The 19977-nt window shown below is 43.9% G+C and overlaps 4 protein-coding genes across 4 annotated transcripts; 2 read left to right on the forward strand and 2 right to left on the reverse strand.

Moving 5' to 3' along the window:
- Positions 1–1404: 1404 nt before the first annotated feature.
- LOC306715286 (C-X-C chemokine receptor type 2-like) lies at positions 1405–2955 on the forward strand (the record flags this gene model as incomplete). The annotated part of the gene is made up of 1 exon (XM_079185601.1): positions 1405–2955. The coding sequence occupies one exon, from the start codon at positions 1405–1407 to the stop codon at positions 2467–2469; it is 1065 nt and encodes a 354-aa protein (XP_079041727.1). The 3' UTR covers positions 2470–2955.
- Positions 2956–3760: 805 nt separating this feature from the next.
- Positions 3761–9010, forward strand: slc19a1 (solute carrier family 19 member 1). The gene is made up of 6 exons (XM_079185637.1): positions 3761–3816; positions 4461–5066; positions 5483–6266; positions 6827–7019; positions 7127–7268; positions 7572–9010. Exons 2-6 carry the CDS (start codon positions 4797–4799, stop codon positions 7776–7778), a joined length of 1596 nt encoding a protein of 531 aa, XP_079041763.1. The 5' UTR covers positions 3761–3816; positions 4461–4796; the 3' UTR covers positions 7779–9010.
- Positions 9011–9765: 755 nt separating this feature from the next.
- Positions 9766–13999, reverse strand: LOC306715323 (T-cell surface antigen CD2-like). Its single transcript, XM_079185643.1, has 11 exons — positions 13817–13999; positions 12596–12745; positions 12346–12474; positions 12041–12201; positions 11851–11944; positions 11659–11757; positions 11484–11504; positions 11257–11277; positions 11100–11132; positions 10968–11012; positions 9766–10861 (listed from the first exon to the last, which is right to left on the reverse strand). Exons 1-11 carry the CDS (start codon positions 13890–13892, stop codon positions 10842–10844), a joined length of 849 nt encoding a protein of 282 aa, XP_079041769.1. The 5' UTR covers positions 13893–13999; the 3' UTR covers positions 9766–10841.
- A 275-nt stretch (positions 14000–14274) lies between these two features.
- cyp4f3 (cytochrome P450, family 4, subfamily F, polypeptide 3) lies at positions 14275–17982 on the reverse strand (the record flags this gene model as incomplete). The annotated part of the gene is made up of 13 exons (XM_079185636.1): positions 14275–14993; positions 15084–15166; positions 15243–15307; positions 15434–15567; positions 15701–15830; positions 15974–16040; positions 16125–16248; positions 16416–16562; positions 16645–16766; positions 16884–17011; positions 17125–17178; positions 17301–17445; positions 17779–17982. The coding sequence occupies 13 exons, from the start codon at positions 17980–17982 to the stop codon at positions 14774–14776; spliced, it is 1623 nt and encodes a 540-aa protein (XP_079041762.1). The 3' UTR covers positions 14275–14773.
- Positions 17983–19977: the final 1995 nt, after the last annotated feature.

Genomic DNA, 19977 nt, shown 5'->3' on the forward strand with positions numbered 1-19977 from the left:
TTTTCTCAGTGCCGTTATCACCGTTGCTCCGGATATTGGTGACCAAAGTGACCAGAAACCAAGAACAGGTCATTCTCGTTGGGGGACTTCCATGTGAGGGAGGCTGGAAACAATACTGTCATTTAATGGCATGGAGCCTTTATGTCTCAGATGTGTGAGAGCTGAAGGGACGACAGCGGTGAAGCAACACGGCGCTATGTTGATTAGTGTGCGTGGCAGCTCTTAGAACCCGAATGAAGTGATTTATGGAGACAAAGGGGAGGAAGAGGAGACAGACCTTTGTGTCTGGATACACATTTATCGTGACTTTAAGATCGAGAGGAGGAGGAGGAGTGTCAGTGAAGCATTTCCATTAGCTTCATCCCCTGTCATTATCAATGGGTGGTTCTCATTTTTCTCACTGATGCTCAACAAAGTCACCAAAGTAACAACGATCTCAACACAACAGTACACCTGGTCACTGATTATTGTGGGGGAACAAAATGGGTGAAATGATGCCGGACTTTTGCAACAGCAAGTGTGAGAACAAAACGTTTCATTTCCAGAAAGTGTCACAGCTGACATCCTGACCTTACCAAACACCCCTGGTTACCCAATGACTTGCAACAGTGTCCCATCACATGTTACCTGCCACATCTCGTGAGATAGTTGTTCTGAGACAAAGAAATGACTTTCTCGACTGCATCAATCAGTTTACAACATCTGTGATTTTTTTCACAGATTTGTCTTTTTTTCAAAGGTTAGGGGCTTTTTTTTGTTTTGGAGAAAAAAAGCTTCACACCAATTTATGTTCTGTTTTTAAAACCATTAACAAGTATGACTGTGTAAACCAGTGGTTCACAACTTTCTGATTTGTGCCCACTTCAGTCTAATTGCTTAATAACAAGGCCTAACTTCTATTTTCCAGCACCAGTCATCATTCATTTCATAATTCACACCTGTATTGCAGCAATTCGATGATGCAGGCATGTGCAGCAACATATCGGGGAAGGAAACAGGACATTGGGTCAACTCTCCATAAAAAAGCAATTATTGTAAGACATTTAAACGGATGCTCAATGGCACAGACTCATTTGGGTGTTGAGCAGCTACAGCGAAGCCAGAAGGTGAGCGTCTGATAGTTTATTCTCATAGCTGGAAACTATAGAAAATATGTGCGTATTAGAAGGAGACTATATGCAACTTTTGAAAAGCAGAATAACCCAATCTTCTTGGAACAAATAAGTTAAATTAATGAATAATGAAAAAAAATGCCCTTGCTCAAATCAAATCTGTCAGCCTCAAATTGTGGTAAATAGCTGTCTTTTTAGTTGTAGTTTTGCAGTGTAATTGCAGCTTAAAATCGTAATGTTTTTGCCGGGCTATGATAATGTACCAGTGTCAATCTATTTTCCATCCATAGTCATGGACTCGTACATCTATAACTTTGAGGAATGGAACGATACCAGCTACGGGAATCTCACACCCTACGTTGTGGATCCAACGACGTTGTTGTGTGAAATAAAACCGACGCCTCCGACAGCAGCGTTGACCCTATGTGTCATCCTCATCGCCATCTTTTTACTAGCAATACCAGGGAACCTGTTGGTGGGGTGGGTGATCGGCACCAGCAGACAGGCGCTGACCCCATCGGATGTGTACTTGTTTCACCTGACAATAGCGGACGGTCTGATGGCCCTAACCCTCCCATTCTGGGCTGTGGCGCTGATTGAAGGCTGGATCTTTGGAGACTTCATGTGCAAGCTCCTCAGCCTCGTCATCGAGGCGAACTTCTACACCAGCATCCTCTTCCTGGCCTGCATTAGCATCGATCGTTACCTTGTGATTGTGCACGCCAGCGAGAGTCTCCGGAGTCGCCAGAGGATGTGCAGCCGGCTCCTGTGTGCAGCAGTGTGGGCCCTCGGCTGGGCCCTCGCCCTTCCCGCGCTTTTCAACGATGCCATTGTGCTAAATGACTCGACATCGAGGATGATTTGCAGCGAGCACTTTGACATCGGCAGCGCCTTCTCGTGGAGGATAGCCACTCGCGGGTTCCGCCACATTTTCGGCTTCTTGCTCCCTCTGCTTGTCATGGTAATCTGCTACAGCGTCACCATCACGAGGCTGCTGCACACCCGCAGTTTCAAGAAGCACCGGGCCATGAAGGTGATCATATCCGTGGTGATTGTGTTTCTGCTGTGCTGGACGCCGCACCACATCACCATGATGGTGGACACACTCCTGAGGGCTGATCTGATACCGCTCAGCTGCGCTTTGAGGAGATCCGTGAACTTGGCCTTGGTTACAACTAACAACCTAGCTCTGTTCCACAGCTGCATCAACCCGGTGCTCTACGCGTTCGTGGGAGAGAAGTTCAGGAACAAAATGACTCAACTTGTTCAGAGGAAAGCCAGACAGGAGAGGATGTCGGGGTCAAAGTCTAGCAGGTCGACATCTCACACTTCAGAAGGCAACGGAGCTCTTCTCTGAAACCGCAATAGACTTTTAAAAAACATATGTTTTTATCATTGTCCCTTTTCTGTTCTAATCCAGATAAAAAATGTCATCTGAAGCCAGAACATCCTTGATTAGAGGCTGTTATAGTATATTCAGTGTCGCGATTTTCTCTACTTTTGATTTGTGGTGCGCTGCTGCCATCTATTGACTTTCCTGTTGTCTACATCCTCTGATTTGATCAAGTCTCAGTTAATTTTCTCATCAATTTCCATTTTCCTGAGTCAAGAATTGACCAGTATTTGGATATGCTTGTTAGTGTTTTTAATCAAAGAATCTTGGACTGCATGTTTTACAGAATTTAAGCCTTCACTCTTGACAGTGTTTTTATCGTCCAGCTGATATTTCTGTGTTCATTTATATATGCTACAAAGTTTGTAAATACTGCAGTCTTTTTCAGTAAAACTGCAAACGCTATTCACATTTCATGTGACAAGTTCATCATTACAAATAAAAGGCTTTGCAATATTTCCTGCACTGACTGATCTATTCCTGTAGACCTGTGGTTGGTACCAGAAGTCATCCTAACCAATACAGTTTTTGACTAACCGAAATACCAACATTTGTGACAACCCTGCAAAAGATAACTCAATATATAATGCTGGAAATGGATTTCCACCAATTTCACACCTTGGCTTTTTCATAATCAAGACAGAGAGTTCATTCTTGAGCTTTAAAACAGCAGTTTAAAATAGTTTATCCAGCAAGACTCCATCTGCTAATGAAGATACTGCTAATGTACATTGTGGTGAGACTGTTTTGCTTTTTATCATTTTGACGCTTCTAAATGATGCAACCATGGGAGCAACACTGCAGTATACAGCCATCTTACAGGTACAAAATGTGATTGATATTTACATTTAATTTGATGTAAACAGTGTGGACCAGCTGGATGTTGGTCAAATTATAAAAGTAATGGGACTTTGTTCTGTTTTCCAAATATATATAAAAAATATAAATCAGTTTTTTTAACTAATAGTAATAATAGGTGACTATATGTTACAGTATTTTGCAATTATATATGTTCTTTATTTAATATTATATTAAAACATATTTCCGCACATCATTCCTCATTTATATTTACATATAGTTATTTAAATTACCATTCGCAGTAGTAGTTACATTTGTATTCGTCTAACAGACCTCGAACAAAGCACATACAAATATATTAAATAACTGTAGGAAGCTTAATCTCTGATCTTATTATGCATCTGTGTTGACGCGGCAGTGAAACTGCAGAACTACATTTCCCAGAAGTCAATGCGTCGAGAGAAGCGCGTGGTAGTAAGTGAGCTAAGCGCTGCTGGCAGGCACTTTCACGAGGTAAGTTATACACGTCGCTTAAATTCAATTTCCTGTTCCCTTAAATTATAAATTGTGAATTTGTGCTTTCTGAATAGAAAGCCAGCGTGTTGTGTTAACTGGGCGGTCGGTTACTTGCTTAAAATAACGTGTCATTCATTTTTGTTTGCCTACAAAAGCAACACGAGTGCATTGTTTTTAATTGTTCTATACAGTTAGCACGCTTGCTAGCTCGCTATAACCTCGTCCACGTGCCGTAAGGTGCTGTGAAGTGGTTTCGCACGTGTCTGCGTCGTTATGACACAGCCAGGTGTAGCACATTAGCAGCTAACGTGACAGCCACAGAGGCACTGGCATGCTAACGCACTGTTACCCAATGAGTGGCTTGTGCAACTTGTTTTGTATTGCACCTCAATAGCTTGACTCAGGCCATGCCATTCATTCCTCATGGGCACACTGTGTTATTATGTTGTACACCAAAAAAATGTGATATATTGCGAAAACAAGCCAGAGATTTATTGTAATTGTTGATAATTGAAGTCCTATTTGAGTTAAAACAGCAAATTATAGTCTGCCCCAGTAGAAAACACAGCCAGGCTCTCAGGTCAGCTGTCTGCACAGTGTCAACATAATCAGACTAACTGACAACGTTGTTATCTTTTCAGGTTAACTATGACACCGGACCCAGCTGCTGGATAGAAAATGTCACCATGTGGACTGAAGCAAAGGTCAACATTTCCTCCTACATGTGAACGGCAGCATGTAGCATTTTAACTACCCTGTCATCGCCCTGTTGAGTTCATTCACTCCATCTCAGTTACTCTCTAGCATGGAGAGGGAGTTGGATTGAAAACCCCCCCCCCAAACAGTTGGGTTTTTACAGCAGGAAGTCGGCAGCTTTTTTTTTTCTTCTTCCCCCGAGTCAAAAGCAATCCTCACACGGTGATTTGACGCAGCAGAAAAGTTACACTCTTCATCACAAGAGTGGACCCGCTGACACAATGGTGGCGGAGGTAACGGCAGGAAGTGGGGACCGATCAGAGGGGGAGAAGGAGAAGGAGAAGGAGAAGGCGCCCACATCTGAAGACAGAGACGTAGAGATGGTTGTGTCTGCTGCCGAAGGTCCCCCGGGGGAAGCCGCACAGCCCAGAAAGTGGAAGGGGGCCGTAATATTGTTGTGTTTCTACGGGTTTATGATATCGCTAAAGCCCTGCGAGCCCTTCATTACACCGTACCTACTCAGCCCTGAGAAGAACTTCACCAGGGAACAGGTCAGTGGTGTCGTCAGGTTTTTGTTCAGGTTTATATGTCTTTGTGTGAACACCGATGCAACCAGTAACTATTGACAAAAAACCGCACCCCACGCTCCGACAGAAAGACGAAAAGTTAACCTGTAAGACGTGTTTCTGCATGCAGTCGAGCACTCGTTACACGGTGGAATGAATGAATGAATGTCCCGTGGAGAGTGTGCTGATCCGTTGTACAGCGGTCAAAGTTCGCATTCCTCCAAAGTGGGTCAGTGTGAGAGGTTTGTGAAGAACGGCTGGGAAGTCATCCGAGGGCCGCGACTCTTATTTTCAACATGTAATAAAACAACTAAATAATATCAAGATTTGGTCGTAACAATGCGATGTGGTCCCTTCAAAGGTTAATCTGCCTCACTGACTTCTTAATTGTCATTCTCTAGGTGACCAATGAGATCACTCCCATGCTGACGTACTCCTACATGGCGGTGCTGGTGCCGGCCTTCCTGCTGACGGACCTCCTGCGCTACAAGCCGGTCCTGATCCTCCAGGGCGTCAGCCAGGTAGTGATCTGGCTCCTTCTGCTGCTGGGCACCAGCCTCCTGGAGATGCAGTTCATGGAGTTCTTCTACGGCGTCACCATGGCCTGCCGCGTGGCCTACTCCTCCTACATCTTCTCCCTGGTCAGCCCGGCCCTCTACCAGCGCGTGGCCGGATACTCGCGCTCCGCGCTCCTCTTGGGGGTGTTCACCAGCTCGGTGCTGGGCCAGCTGTGCATTTCCTTCGCCGGTATCAGCTTCTACACCCTCAGCGCCGTGTCTTTGGGTTTCGTCAGCTTCGGACTGACGCTGTCGGTGTGCCTGCCCTGGCCTAAACGCTCGCTGTTTTTCAACCGGATGCGGTTTCAGGAGCAAAAGGAAGCGGCAGCGGCCGCCGCTAAGTCAGAACTGGACCAAATGAACCCGAAAGAGAGCGCCTCGTCCTCGGCAGCCCCCCCGTGCTCTGCGTCACGCTGGAGGGATTCTGTCTTTGTGCAGATGCTGCTGGAGGTGAGAAATGTGGTGAGGAGGCCCAACCTGAGACTCTGGTCCCTGTGGTGGGTGTTCAACTCCACAGGGTACTACCTGGTGCTGTTCTACGTTCACATCCTGTGGAACGAAATCCAACCGTTCACTGAGAACAAGAACGTTTACAACGGGGGAGTGGATGCAGCTTCTACCCTGCTGAGTGAGGCATTTCTGGAGCTACAGTACTTTAGTTTTTGGATAAAAATATGTTGCTCTGTGCTCATAAAGCCGATTCATAGTCCTTGCAAATAACGTGGACAAGTTTTTGCTTTTTCATTTCTTCACGATTTTGATCATATTGTAGTGGTGGGTTTTGAAGCTGCAAACAGTATTAAAAACCCCAAATACACATTTAGTTTTGATATATTTACAGCCATCAAACTGAAGAATGAAAGAACCATTTTTGACAATTTCTAGTGTTAATATTAAGCACCAAAATATCAGAAAGCAATCACACCCGCACATAACTGAAGGATGTAAACCGACTCCCTGTTGTTGAGAGGATGAGTCATTGATCTCTTATTCTGTTAAGTCATAACTCTTTAATCAGCTGTAAAGCACAAAGGTAGCAGTTTGTTTCAATAACCTGGAGGCCACATGCAAGCAGTAAAAGTTAGGTTGTGAAACTAAATCTGACAAAGAAAACCTCCTTCAGGTGACCGCGGTAAACATCTGTGTGCAGACTGCTTGTTTTAAGCAGATGTTGTGATCTCTCTGCAGGTGCACTGACGTCCTTCACCGCCGGCTATGTGAAGATTCGGTGGAGCGTTTGGTCCGAGCTGGTCATCGGTGTCATCACAGCCCTGCAGGCGGGTCTGCTGCTCCTCATGTACACCACAGGCAACATCTGGGTCTGCTACTTGGCCTACGTCCTCTTCAGGGGCTTCTACCAGTTTCTGGTGCCGATTGCCACGTGAGTGCCGCGTAGAATACATAGTTTAATCTCTATATGAAACCACAAAAGGACACATCAGGAAGTTACCTCCTTTACTCACCCGTCTGATCATTGTGTCTCCATAGATTCCAGATTGCCTCGTCGCTCACTAAGGAGCTGTGCGCCTTAGTGTTTGGCATCAACACATTTTTGGGGACCATACTGAAGAGCATCATCATCCTGATAATTTCTGACAAGAGAGGCCTGGCGTTGGACGTGCGCTCTCAGGTAGAACAGTCTTTTAATACGTGAACGCCGGCAGCTTGTGCTCGGAGAGCTCTGGCTGTGTTCCTCCCCCACTCTGGATGCATCTCATGCCACGGTTATGTCGGTGCAATTTAGTGGACGCTATTGTCACAATTCATACATTTGCAGTCTCTAAAAGGAGGTAAAGACAAACATTTTAGGAGGCGTAGAGAAACAGAATGTAGGTCTCTGTTTTGCAAAAACAAGAGGGATGTTGATGTCAGCAAAGAACAACTTTTGTCATCCTCCTTTTTAGTATTTTATGATTTCCTTTCTTTCTTCCAGTTCCTGGTGTACTTTGTTTACTTCACCATTCTCACCGTCGTCTACCTCGTCTGTGCTGCGGTGGTCATCATCCGCCATTATAGAAACCAGCGTGAAGAAGGAGGAGGCGGCGAGGACAAGGAACAGGTGGCGTCCACAGAGCTCAACCCAGTGGCTGCGGAGTCGGAGGCGGAGCCTCTGTCCAACGGCAACAGTGCCAAAGCGTAAAGACAAGAAACGCGTCTGGCGTTGAACTGCTTCCTGTCGATGCTCTTTGAGACTCAGCGGGATCAATGGTTTTAACCCTCGACGTCCATGAGCTGGTTTGTATGTGAGCCTTAATCATAGAAGTGCCTCTCGTGTGACCTAAAGCTGCTGCACTCCACCAGTCAGACCAACACCGGGGGAGAGTTTTCTATTTGTCTTCGCTGGTCCGGTGTGAGAAGAATAAATTCTCCTTTTGAATACAAAGCATGAGGCGGTGCTATGCTTTCATCCACAGACAGAGGGACCATTCATGTGATGGCCAGAATTGTGCACCTTTCTGTATTTAGTACCAGCGAGGAGTTTCCTGATTCCGCTGTGATCGCTCAGTGTTACTTTCAAACAGCTTTGATTCGACATCACACTTCTTTTATTCACACTCCTGTTGTGATGTTACAGTGCTGTGATTAAGTGTTAGTACCATTTTTAAAAAGCAAATATCCATAACACTATGTTCTAGAGGTATACGGTACACTTTTTAATTTCTGTTGATAATAAAATTTCACATCACATTCTTATAATCACATTATGAAATTGATCAGTTCACGTGAAGCTGGAACCTGCAGATTGTGTGCAGTATGTTAGGTAATGTGATTTATGAAACATTTTTATTGTGGCTGTAATGCTCTGACATGTAGAAGCTGCAGCATCAGAATATTTAGATTTATACTTCTTTGATACATTGAAACAAGCTGCAGATTGTGTAGTTTATACACATATGCCTATTTGATAATTGGTCTTAATACACATCAATGAATTTTGGTTATTGAACGTGATATTTCGTTAGTGTTGATTTGCATGCTGGGTGAAGATGCAGCCGAGCAGGACGATTGCTCGGCTGCATCGTATTGCTGCTAATTCTATTTTCTCTGTTTTTGAGCAGGAAGACTAGAGGCCCGTGTTTCTACTAAGGATCTTTAATTTAATACTCATAGGAATGCAGTGCAACTTCATGCAACAGGAACTAAACTACAAACATGGAGTAGTTGTTAAAGAATGTCCATTTGCTGACGTAAAAAGCAGGTGTGTCTGTACAATTTAGAATCTTTTTTTTTTTTTTTACAATCTACGCTACAGTGAGTCTTTACATTCGTAATGTATCGATGTTTCTCATTGAAATAACTGTGAATCTGTCTGAATGCTGTAAAAAGACAAACACTGACGTTAATTTTGTATTCACAAATAAATTGAGTTTGGTGGATGAAAAACTCCTCGATCGTCTTTTAAAAACATTTCGTATAAAGTGAACTGATACTAGTGTATAGAGTCTTGCATGTTAATAATACTGTGTTTGAGGGACTGGTATGAACTGTTTGGTCAGCTGCACACAGCAGGAAGAGGCCTCTGATCTGTTGTTCTGTTTATTCAGCTGAGCAGTGATGTGAGGAAACCTTCTCTCCTCGGCGTTAACCTGCGTGTCTACTCATCTCATACCCAGGAAAGTGAAACCACACACCAGACTGATTAGCAGAGAAGTGCTGTTGAATTCTTGCCCTTTAGTCCTGGAGTCCTTTGAGTCAGCAATGATTCATCAGCTCACCCAGATGACCCTCTGCTATTTAAATATCTTCTTTGTATAACTGTGGAACTTTGGTTCGTCAGATGGAACCGTAAATGTGTCGGTGATTTGATTGGCTGCCGTTATTACATTTGAATACTTTCACTCAAGAGACTTCAACTGAATTTGATTAGTAGAAGAAAGTCAAACGCTAACTGCTGCTCACTTACTTTAAAGTATATTTAAGCAGCCAATCAGCTTGTAAATGAGAACTGGGCCATAAACTGAAGTAATGAGGACTATGGTTATATAACAGCGATCCAAACCACAGTGCACGTGACTCAGCCCGTTTTCAACGAGAGGGAAATGTGTCGACGTGCTGCCCTCAAGTGGTTCAACTTTAGACTTCTTTATTTTGCTGTTGGAAAAAGACGCGATTGATGTAAAAAGGGGTTGATATTCAGTGCTTTTATTAAACACAACCCATATAAAAACACAATTTATATACATATACATTCTTTATATCCCAAAACACGTTAAGCCACAATAAATACTACGCTAACAGGGTTTGAATAACTGCTTTGTTAAAGAAAGGAGTTCTCTCTCTCAGTATATTACATTTGATCTATAATAAGTGGGACTGTTACCTTCAGCTGTTAAAGTGCGAAAGTATTTTGTAACATCAAGAACAAAACTCAGAATACGACTCTGCAGAAGGAAGAAAGGTCAGAATACACATTCAAATACAAACAACCAAAGATGTAGATGACTGAACGAGATAGAGGAAGTTAATAAAAACCCAACGACAAAAGAAAACCCAAATGTGATTGACTTTTTTTTTTTTTGGGATCTTAACATTTTGGTCACAGCTCCCCCAGCAGCTGTAGCTGAGGACTCCGGATGAAAGCGATGTACAAAGCCTCGCTTGTTGGCCCCAAAACCACACAATGGCGTCCCTTCTTCTTGCTCTGCTGTCGGCCCAGTTCCTCCCCCACGCGGTCGGAGCTCCGCTCTCACACTGCACGGATCCACCCGACCTGCTCGGTCTAATGAGCTGGAGGTGAACGTCCGCGACACGAAGGGTCACCTTGCAGAGCTTCCTGGTATTGTCTAAAACGTTGAGGCCTCGCTGTGCCTCTCCTTAAAATCTAGAAACAAACTTCTGGGCTATATCTGGGCACCGCAACTGTGGACTTTTTGTCCCTTTTTAATCTCGTGATAAATAACGTTATTTCCCTTCATAGTGTCTTTTAAATGCTGTATTAATACATGGGACATAAGGTAGATCCCAGCAGTTAATAGCAGCTGGTGGAGACACGAATGTATTCTGTGTAAAACATGCAGCAGGAAAACTCGGTTCCCTCGGTTTGTGCCAGAGAGACGGATCTTTCTATTCTAGGTTTAAGCTGACACTATTCTTGAAGGGATTCTTTCATGATATGTGTACTAAAAACACAGGACGGACCGATCCAACGTGTACTTCTTCACTGCCGATCGTCTTGTTTTACACCGGACGGGTCCTGACATCACTATGACAATGGTGTTTCCTCTGCCAAATGACAAAAGCAGAGTCACACACTGCACATATATACTGTATATATTAAATTAATATAACTATAGACAAGCAGGAGATTTATTTTCCACTTGTTTCTTACCGTCCATGTGGGGAGTTGTGCCGTTAGATTCTGCAGCATCGCTTGCTGTTTTTATGATATAGACATATGGATGTTAATCTTTTCATCATAATAATACATTAAACAAACACAGAAAAACAGGCTGAAACTTACGCGGCCTCTCGTGCTCCTCCTTCCTCCAGAAGTCTGTGATGGAGGAAGACAGGACAGTGATATTAGCAGAAAACACACAGCAGAAGAAGTCACTATATCGATATAAAATATATATAAAAAGGTCCTGAGTGTATGATTTATAATTTAATTTACTAACTTGATTCCCATGGCGCGGATGCTGCAGGGAGAGCATTACAGATAATATGTTAAAACAGCCACTGTTTGCTTAATACAACCAAGAAAGACCTTTTACACTGTCAAATGTTACACATCTCTTCTGCACACAACGTGCGGATATCCTACATTTCCCATAATGCAAACTATCCCTCCTCTTTCCTAAAATTCTGTAAAATCAACGATTCATTGCTTTGACTGGTTTCTTACTTTTTTGGAAGAACCACATTTCTAGAGGAAACAAAACAGAATGATTAGAACTCTCATCGTCAAACAAAGAACACAGCAATGCACACATAACAGCTTCTTAATTTGATGTAAAAATATCAATAGTTATTGATAAAATGGAAATAAAATAAGCGGATGGGGCGGGATGAGTTGTCACCTGTTTTGCATCGGTGGAAGGCGGCCAGCAGCAGCAGAGCGACCAGCAGAGCGACGAACATCAAGACTCCCGTGTAAATGTTCAGCTGTCGTCCGGGTGCTAAACGACAACAGCGGCAACTTGGGCTTATTACAGCGTAATAACACATCAGAGGGGGGGGTATTTTTGAGATACCCCGGTGTAACAACCCACCTGGGGAGAGAGGGTTGGGGATGGGTTGGCTGCTCTCCTCACTGACCGGATTCTGCAGCTCACATCTGAACTCCTTCACACCCGAGCTGCCGTTCTTCAAGCAGAGGGGACACATTACCAAACGTGAGAGGATTGCTTGTTGCACACACGCGTTGGGATCGTCGCACTACGCAGTGCCCCTGTTCAATACCTTCGTAATGCGTAGCTCCGGAGATTCAGTCCACACCTCGTCGCCTGGCCTCCACCTGTAGGTGACCGGTCCGGCGTCCGTGGTGTCTCCGTCACAGGTCAGAGTGCAGCTGGTGCCCTCGGCGTCACAGGATTTGCTGACAGCGGGTTTCGGGACGGGAGCTGTCGTTATTGGGGAAAGGAGAGATTAGAAGTTGGAGTCATATGTGACATCTAATTTCAAAGATTAAATCTCATTAACAATTGAATTCAGGGGAAAACACGCCCTTCCACACTGATGAACCTTTTTTTTTTTTGTTCACTTACAGATGACAAAGAGACGGAAATCTTGAGTCTTCTTGTTGTTGTTGATTTCTGATGTGTACAATCCTCTGTCTTTTAGAGTCAGTCCCGTGATTTTCAGCTCTCCATTTGTAGTGTTCAGGCTACCGCGTGCTTTAAACAGAAGCAGACACGGAGAGGGTGGTTTTGAGGCACTACTTCGGATCGATCACTCAAAAACACCCTCAAATGAAGCACACATTTCATCCCACAGACACCAAAGAGCTCAGCGTACTTTCGAACTGACGATAAAGATCGACGGCCGCTCCTTCCCAGTCGGCGGCCAGGTCGCCGTCCTGTTTCCAAAGGATGTTGGCGATGGTGCCGGTCACAAGGCTGTTATCTGGTCTGAGAACAACTTCATCGCCCACCTTCTTGTATATCTCTGCGAGGACAACAAGAAGCTCAGGACCTGCTCTGCTTCCAGCTTCTTGAGACTTGTTGCTTTTCTTTGTTTTATATCTTTGTAAATTATTCATCTTTGGGTTGTTTTTTTAGCTACCACTGAGTACTCTTTGACAATGTTCTAGATTAGCTTCAGGCCGCATTAGGACCTTCATTAAAGGAGGAAATACAATTTAATATACAATATCTTTATTTTTTTATTCTTATCTACTTTTTTATTTTATTCCATTTGTCTCTCTATTCCATTCTTTTACTCTCCCTCTGTTCTTACTTTTCTGTTCTGTTCTCTCTTCTCTTATTAAGCTCAACTATTCTATTCTACTTTATTCTGTTCTATTCCTCACTGTCCAAAGGTATTCATCTGTTCACACTTTACCTACATCATGCTTTATTGTTTCACTATTACTCGTTTGCTCTATTTAATCATACTCATCATATTTCTACTCACTTCTGCTTTATTCTACTGTACTCCTAACTGTTCTATTTCTATTCTCTTCTGCTTTATTCTATTGTACTCCTAACTGTTCTATTTCTACTCTCTTCTGCTTTATTCTATTGTACTCCTAACTGTTCTATTTCTACTCTATTCTGCCTTATTCTTATCTATTTTAATCATAACTGTTCTATGTATACTGCTGTTTTTCCATTCTACACATCGTAATCATGTTCCATTTTATTAGATTACTCTATTCTGCTCTATTCTTAACACCTACTTTTCTATTCAACACATTCCACCCAGCTAGTATCTACTCTACTCTGTTCTATTACACAGTCGGCCTACTCTGAACTCTTCTACTTTATTTGCATTGCTTCATTAAACTCTCTTCTAAATATCAGCCCTCGTGCTCTGTGTATTGTCGACAGATGGTATCTGTTAGTACTATAAATACAGCGTTACTGTAGCTGCATGCTGGTCAACACTGGGTGGGGTCATGGATCCGCTAATAGTGCGACACAACTTGCACATTTAAACCCTTATAACCTAAAAAAACCGATACTTTCAAACGGATAAAACGTGCAAACTGGCAGTAAACTAACGCAATAACCTTACCGGAGTTTGCGGACACGACAGCCAGTAAAACACACAAGCAACCGGCCAGTCTCGTGGATGTCTCACGCGGGCACATCTTGGGGAAATCCAAGCTGCTTCCGCTAAACAACGTTATTAAAACACATATGCGGTAGTCTGCTGACTTTAAGTACAGTTGGCTCGCGTTAAGTAGAATCTGTTGGACGAAGCTGAAAGTGAAAGGAAACCACCTAAACACGTTCCCGGTGTCTCCGCCTCCTCCACCGGGACATGCATCATATTTAAAACGTGTATTCATACTTTAAGTTGTTCCACCATAGATGTGACGCTACCCACGACAATCACTGATGTAGTTAGTTACTTCTGCAAAAGTGGATACAAAATAATACATCTTTATACATGCACACATGTGTTTATGGCATATCATTCCCCTGCCCAGTGTCCAGAGGTTGTTACTGCAGTCAAAACTTCTGTGGGATAGAAGGCTCCATTTTATTCTTTAATGAAATCTAATGCTAAAGCTAATGAACAACAGGGCTGCAATAAATGCATCAAGTATCATTTATCTACAGGAACATTCTTGTTAGTATGCAAATCACATGCAATTATTCGTATTTTCTTAGCAAAGATTATTTTTACTCTGCTACAGACCCCCAAACGTGTTTCTTTTTTTTTGTCCCTAGCTTGACCTGGCTTCTGAAATTTAAATACAGATATTCATTTTTGTTTATTACCTGTGTTTTAACTCTAAATGTCACTTTTAAGGATCAGATTTCTCTCAAAACCAACTGAATACAGTCAACAATCATGTCATTAAAACAATAATACATGTTACAGCAGTACATTGCTATTACAAATGATATTAAATTCATTTTAAAATGGTAATTAAAGGGTCATGAAGCCGAACAAATGTCGCAAATAGATTTAGAAACAATACAATGAACGTAAAGGCCGGGGCGTCTGTGATTTTGTTGGGCGTCATTCATCCTGCAACTCCTCCGGGTCGTGCGGGATCAGAGGCTCCAGCTGCAGCCACAAACCTCCCTCCGCACGCAGGACGAGTTGGGGGAGACGGCGAACTCCCCCGGACCCGGTCCCGAGTTCAGGGTTGGCCCCCGGGGTCAGGCGAAACCTGAGCAGGGTCAACGCCACCACGACCCGAAGCTCTGCCAGGGCGAATTTCTGCCCAATGCAATTCCTGTGTGAACACGTACAAGTTTCTGTCTGTACCAACATACTCCTAATCATGCCAGGTCCTATTTACCTTGCAGCAATGAGGACTCAGTACCTGGGGCCCGAGGAGAAAGGGATGAAGGCGTGAGAAGCCCGTTCCGCTGTGTATTCAGGGCCAAAACGCAGCGGATTAAACTCCTAAAAGAGAATAAATCACACAGGTCAAAAATTATAAGCGAAAAGAAACCTAAAATGTCTCCTTTTCATTTCTTACGTGAGGGTTTGTCCAAACAGCGGGGTTGTGGTGTGTCCCATAAATACTGACCAAACAGATGGCACCTTGGGAGGAATCACAGAAAGAAACAACCTTTTTGAGGATGCACCACTAAGCTGATCGGGGTTTTTTCACTCCCTTGTAGAATGCAACGTCTGAATTTGAAAGAGCCCGGAGTCTCTCCCTCTCACCCTTTGGCACCGTCCGATGCCCTGGCAGTGCCATGTCCCGGGTGTACGTCCTTGTTACAGCCTGCACAGGAGCGTGCAGCCGGAGAGACTCTCTGATGCACATGGTGGTGAAGGGAAGCTTGGGCAGATCCTCCCTTTAAATAAAGATATTCACGTTTAAATATGACTCATTTCGGCCTTATTATAACAGACTTTCAGCTGCACTTAATACTAGTAGTTTTCCCTCATACTAAGCATTTTTACTGAGGTGTGTGTGTGTTTTATCACCACTCTATTTCATGTCGGTCTCGCCCTTGCATCAGATCCATCACTTCCTGCCTGCATTTCTCCTGATAGTGCTCGTGGCGTGCTAAATTATACAGCGTCCAGCAGATCGCACTGGCTGTTGTGTCGTGACCTGTTCGGGGGAGAAAAAAAAACACTCTTAGTGGGTGTCAACTTGGGATTTTGTGACACATTTTGAGTCGTGTGCAGCGAGTACTTGATTTATTTATCTCCCACAACTGTCACTTGTGGAGAAACAGCTTTTAACCGTCTCACCTGCAAACATGAAGGTGTTGGCCTCTGCCTGTATCTCCTCATCTGTCAGGCCTCGTCCATCTTCATCCTGCAGTTACACAGAATTACACTGCAGTCTCTCAAAGCTATTGTCTCTAGCCATCCCTCACCCTTAGTTCTTCTTCTCTACTACCTTTGACAGCAGTATGATGTCCACGAAATCTTTCTTTCTCTGTGGCGCTGTGGCGACGTCTGCTTCTGTCTTCGTCTGCTGGCTGATCAGGGCTCGACGCTTCTGAACCACCTGCCTGGTGAACCTGCAAACGCCAGGTTTCACCCAGATATAGGACAGAACAGACAATAAGAAGGTGTTGCTGTAGAATACTACGATATTATCGGGTAACATGTATTTAATACATTAGGATAAGATACAATTATCTATCTACATAGAGGTCAGAAGGTCACACCAGTGCGTGAGCTGTACCCGTGCACAACGCCGAGGGCCTTTCTGAACCGTTTCCCCTGCTGTGTTTTCCAGTAAAGCCAGTCCCAGTGGTGCAAAACCTTTTGCCGACGATCTATTATCAGGTCACTCAGCTCCACCACGGCTGACACGTACTCACTGGTAGAGCTGGAAAGAGAAAAAGAACAAAAAAGATAGAAGAATCGAAGTACAACGGAACATATTTGAGAAATAATATGCGTGTCCTCACCTCTGACAGTTGCTGTCGTAGCTGAAGGCACATTTCAGTAAACTGTCCAGCGTCATCAGAGTGACGTGGTCAAACATCTCTATGGTAGCCGGGCCCTTTGCGACCAAGCGGCGCCACTTATCCTGAGAGGCACAGAGAAGATGCAACAGAGACGTTTTGCATGCAGATACTAAGAGGCGATGAACCACACAACTGAATGACAGCAGCCATGTGTGGTGTGCTCGCTTTCTGCGTCTTACGTGCATGGTGTTAGTGGAGGTGTTGAACTTGGCGACGTAGTTCTTCAGGATGTCAAAATGAAAGGCGGGAGTCAGCAGCCGTCTCTTGCGAGACCATTCCTCCCCGTTGCTTAGCAAGAGGCTCTGTCCTGGGACGTTACGGGGAGAGAAGGTTTGGAGGATGACAGTAAACAAAGACAGGCTTGATTTAAAACGCCTTTCAGTAGACTTTCATCAGAGCAACATGAGCTGTTTGACTCACCAAGCCATGGACGCAGATGACCGTAGATAAGCTCATCTTTCATTGTTACGCTGGCTGGATGGAGGGAAGGAGGAGCGGATGTAATGGAAGGAGAGAAAGAACAAAATGTGGAAATGCTGTATTGATAGCTCAGATCACGCTTCCAAAGAGTTTGTTTCCTGGTAATTATACACTACCCGGTGCCATAAGCAGAGGCTTGACGTAGTCGGGGTGGAAGAGTCTGACGAAGTGATAGAAAGGGCCGATGAACCAGCTGCAGGAGTGTTTGTACGTCCGCACCAAGTCATCCACCTGCAGGAGGCCTTCTTCTGTGCTCTGCATCTGAGGCACAGACCAAACATTACAATAAACGCCAACATTTGAATGAAACGTTTGAATTAAAAGGTTAGTGGAGTGAGCTTTGGTTGGTTTACACTTCAACGCTTTTGCTGAAATGAACCACAAAGAGGAAATATTGTAATCATGACTTGCAACACTGAGCACACCCTGTATCGACAGTTCCTTATGTCTTGTTTCGACATTGACCATGGCATGACAATAATGGCACAACAGTTAAATGTAACAGATGAGGTGATTGCGTAGCAGGATTAATCGTAGAACTGACAATTAGAACTGCATGTGTGTGTTTTCCCAGCCTCGGTGTGTGTATCCTACCTGGCCCAGGTGGCCTAAAAGCCAGGAGTTTGCATGTGGCTTGCTGAAGCAGGACAGCCTGTGTGTGTACCAGGCGTGTTGCACCAGCAGCCTCACCGTCCAAGCTGCCACCACAGCTCCCAGTCCCGTACCGAGCACAAACAGGACCCGACAGAGGCCCGTCCAGCTGAGGGCCGCGGAGAGGACGCCCCAGACGAGAGACATCCTGGGACAGAAAGAGAGAGCGACGAGTGTCCAGAGGTCGCTTGACAGTCGCCCTGCTCTGAACTGTGCTCGCAATGAGAAGTTGCTGATGTTGAAATACGCAGAAACCAAACTGTTCCACCCAATTATTTCAACAGGAGCAAGTGCAGTAACCATTCGCACACATTTGAACACTCGCTTTGTTAGAATAACCTCATTTCCCACATCTTTGCGTCACGTTGATGGGAAAACAACCATTAACTTGGTTTATTTTGTCTTAAGTTTAAGTTTATTTGATCTTATTAAAGGGACAATGTGCTCAAGGGGTTTCTTTTTTATTTGAATCTTTTCATCATCTTCATTTTGTTCTTGCCAACTTTTCATTGAAGAAACGAAAATTAAATAATTGCAAAGTTACTGTTTATATATTTATTATTAATACATTTGATCAAGTTTCATTCTTGTTACAGATATTTTCATTTCCTCTTCAAAAATCGTGCTCGGTTTATCCAACTTTGTAAGCAAATTCAATTGACCATCGATGAACTCTCTCTCATGATGTCTCGTTGGCCTGGTTTTTGCTTTACGCTGTGCGCGCTCCCGCGACATTCATGCACGACTCTGCAGACTACCTGAGCGGACAGACGGGTCCAGACTGAAGTCAGGAGTCTGAAGGGAAATAAGTTCAGAAATCGTTGTTGGACTTCTACAGACAGCCTGAAATGAAACGCCGGAGACACGGTGCGTCTGCACAGCTGTAACGTTTGAACTTCAGACACTTTCAGGTGAGTTTTAATTCAACATTTCGGACTTAATGGTGTAGAAAAACGCGACCCAGCGTTAATTAGCTTAATTCCATTTAGCTGGTGGTAGTTTCCTGTGTCCCCATGTTTTCCCTTCATCCAGTTAATAGGTCTGCAAAACATCTTTTTAATTCCATATTTGCTAAATGCCAGGCATTTATGCACGAACGTAGTAATTTGCCTCTTTTTATTCGACATCATAGATACTCGTGTTGTAATTCTATAAAATGGAAAACAGTGTAATACTTGTCATTTTTTATTTAAAAACAAGTATTCTAAAATAGTTTACCGCTGTTGGTGGAATACTGCAGTGTATTTATATATTCATCAATATATAATTTATTCTTATATTATTTATAGTCAGCTGTTAGACACTTGTTTTTTTTCAGGTCATCATTTAAAATCACATTTTAGTGTTTGACACCAGAGACTCTGGGATATTTAAATACATGTAAATGTCATTAAGTAGCATTGGAATTGTATAACCTGTGACCTTGTTTGTGAATGTGCCTCATATGATAAATAAGAGCGATAAACAAAATAATATGTTAGGCCTGAATTTGAAGTATTAACATTTCTGGATATTAATATTGGATAAGTGAAGGAGAGACAACTTTAAAAGCAGTTTTTAAGCAATGTAGAAATATCCAGTATCTCATTCTTCTTCCTCTGTGTGCATGTTTCAGCTTGAAATGAATGAAACTGCAGAAGGGCACAGCGGGTGTGCCAACCAAGAGAGGTCTCTACCTGCTCCCAGCTCCACCCAAACATGGCTGCCAGCTGAATCCCCTCTGAGGTCTCCCCGGATGAATGATCGTCAGGACTCTCAGCAGCATCACGATGAGATGCAGTCGAGTCCTCCGTCTCGTTTCTACGAGGAACTCTTTTGCACCAGCCGGACCTCCAACGTCGTGGTCCCTCTGACCGGCGCCCTCGTGACCTCCTCGGGGCCACAGAGCCATGTGGTGAAACAAGGTTACCTGGGGAAGCTGGATCGGAATCGCAGACGATACTTTGTCCTGAGGGCAGGAAGTCACACTGGGCCAAGCCGACTCGAGTGGTACAAGAACCGGGAGAAGTTCACAGCGGTGGAGAAGTCTGCTGGTAAAGAGGCGCTGTTTGGCTCGAGCAAGCAAGGGTAGGTTCAAGCAACTTTAAAGGGGCTTCACATTAACGCATGCCATTAGCTAAATGTAGATTTATTATGCCATTG

This window comes from Pholis gunnellus (assembly GCF_910591455.1).
Source record: "Pholis gunnellus genome assembly, chromosome: 24".
Taxonomy (NCBI): domain Eukaryota; kingdom Metazoa; phylum Chordata; class Actinopteri; order Perciformes; family Pholidae; genus Pholis; species Pholis gunnellus.

Coding starts and splice junctions, on each gene's coding strand:
- slc19a1 (XM_079185637.1), top strand. CDS start 4,797: ATGGTGGCGGAGGTAACGGCAGGAAGTGGGGACCGATCAGAGGGGGAG. Junction 5,067..5,482: donor AGAACTTCACCAGGGAACAG/GTCAGTGGTGTC, acceptor GTCATTCTCTAG/GTGACCAATGAGATCACTCC. Junction 7,269..7,571: donor CGTTGGACGTGCGCTCTCAG/GTAGAACAGTCT, acceptor TCTTTCTTCCAG/TTCCTGGTGTACTTTGTTTA.
- LOC306715323 (XM_079185643.1), bottom strand. CDS start 13,892: ATGTGCCCGCGTGAGACATCCACGAGACTGGCCGGTTGCTTGTGTGTT. Junction 12,202..12,345: donor TTTCCGTCTCTTTGTCATCT/GTAAGTGAACAA, acceptor CAATAACGACAG/CTCCCGTCCCGAAACCCGCT. Junction 11,133..11,256: donor ATCCGCGCCATGGGAATCAA/GTTAGTAAATTA, acceptor CCTCCATCACAG/ACTTCTGGAGGAAGGAGGAG.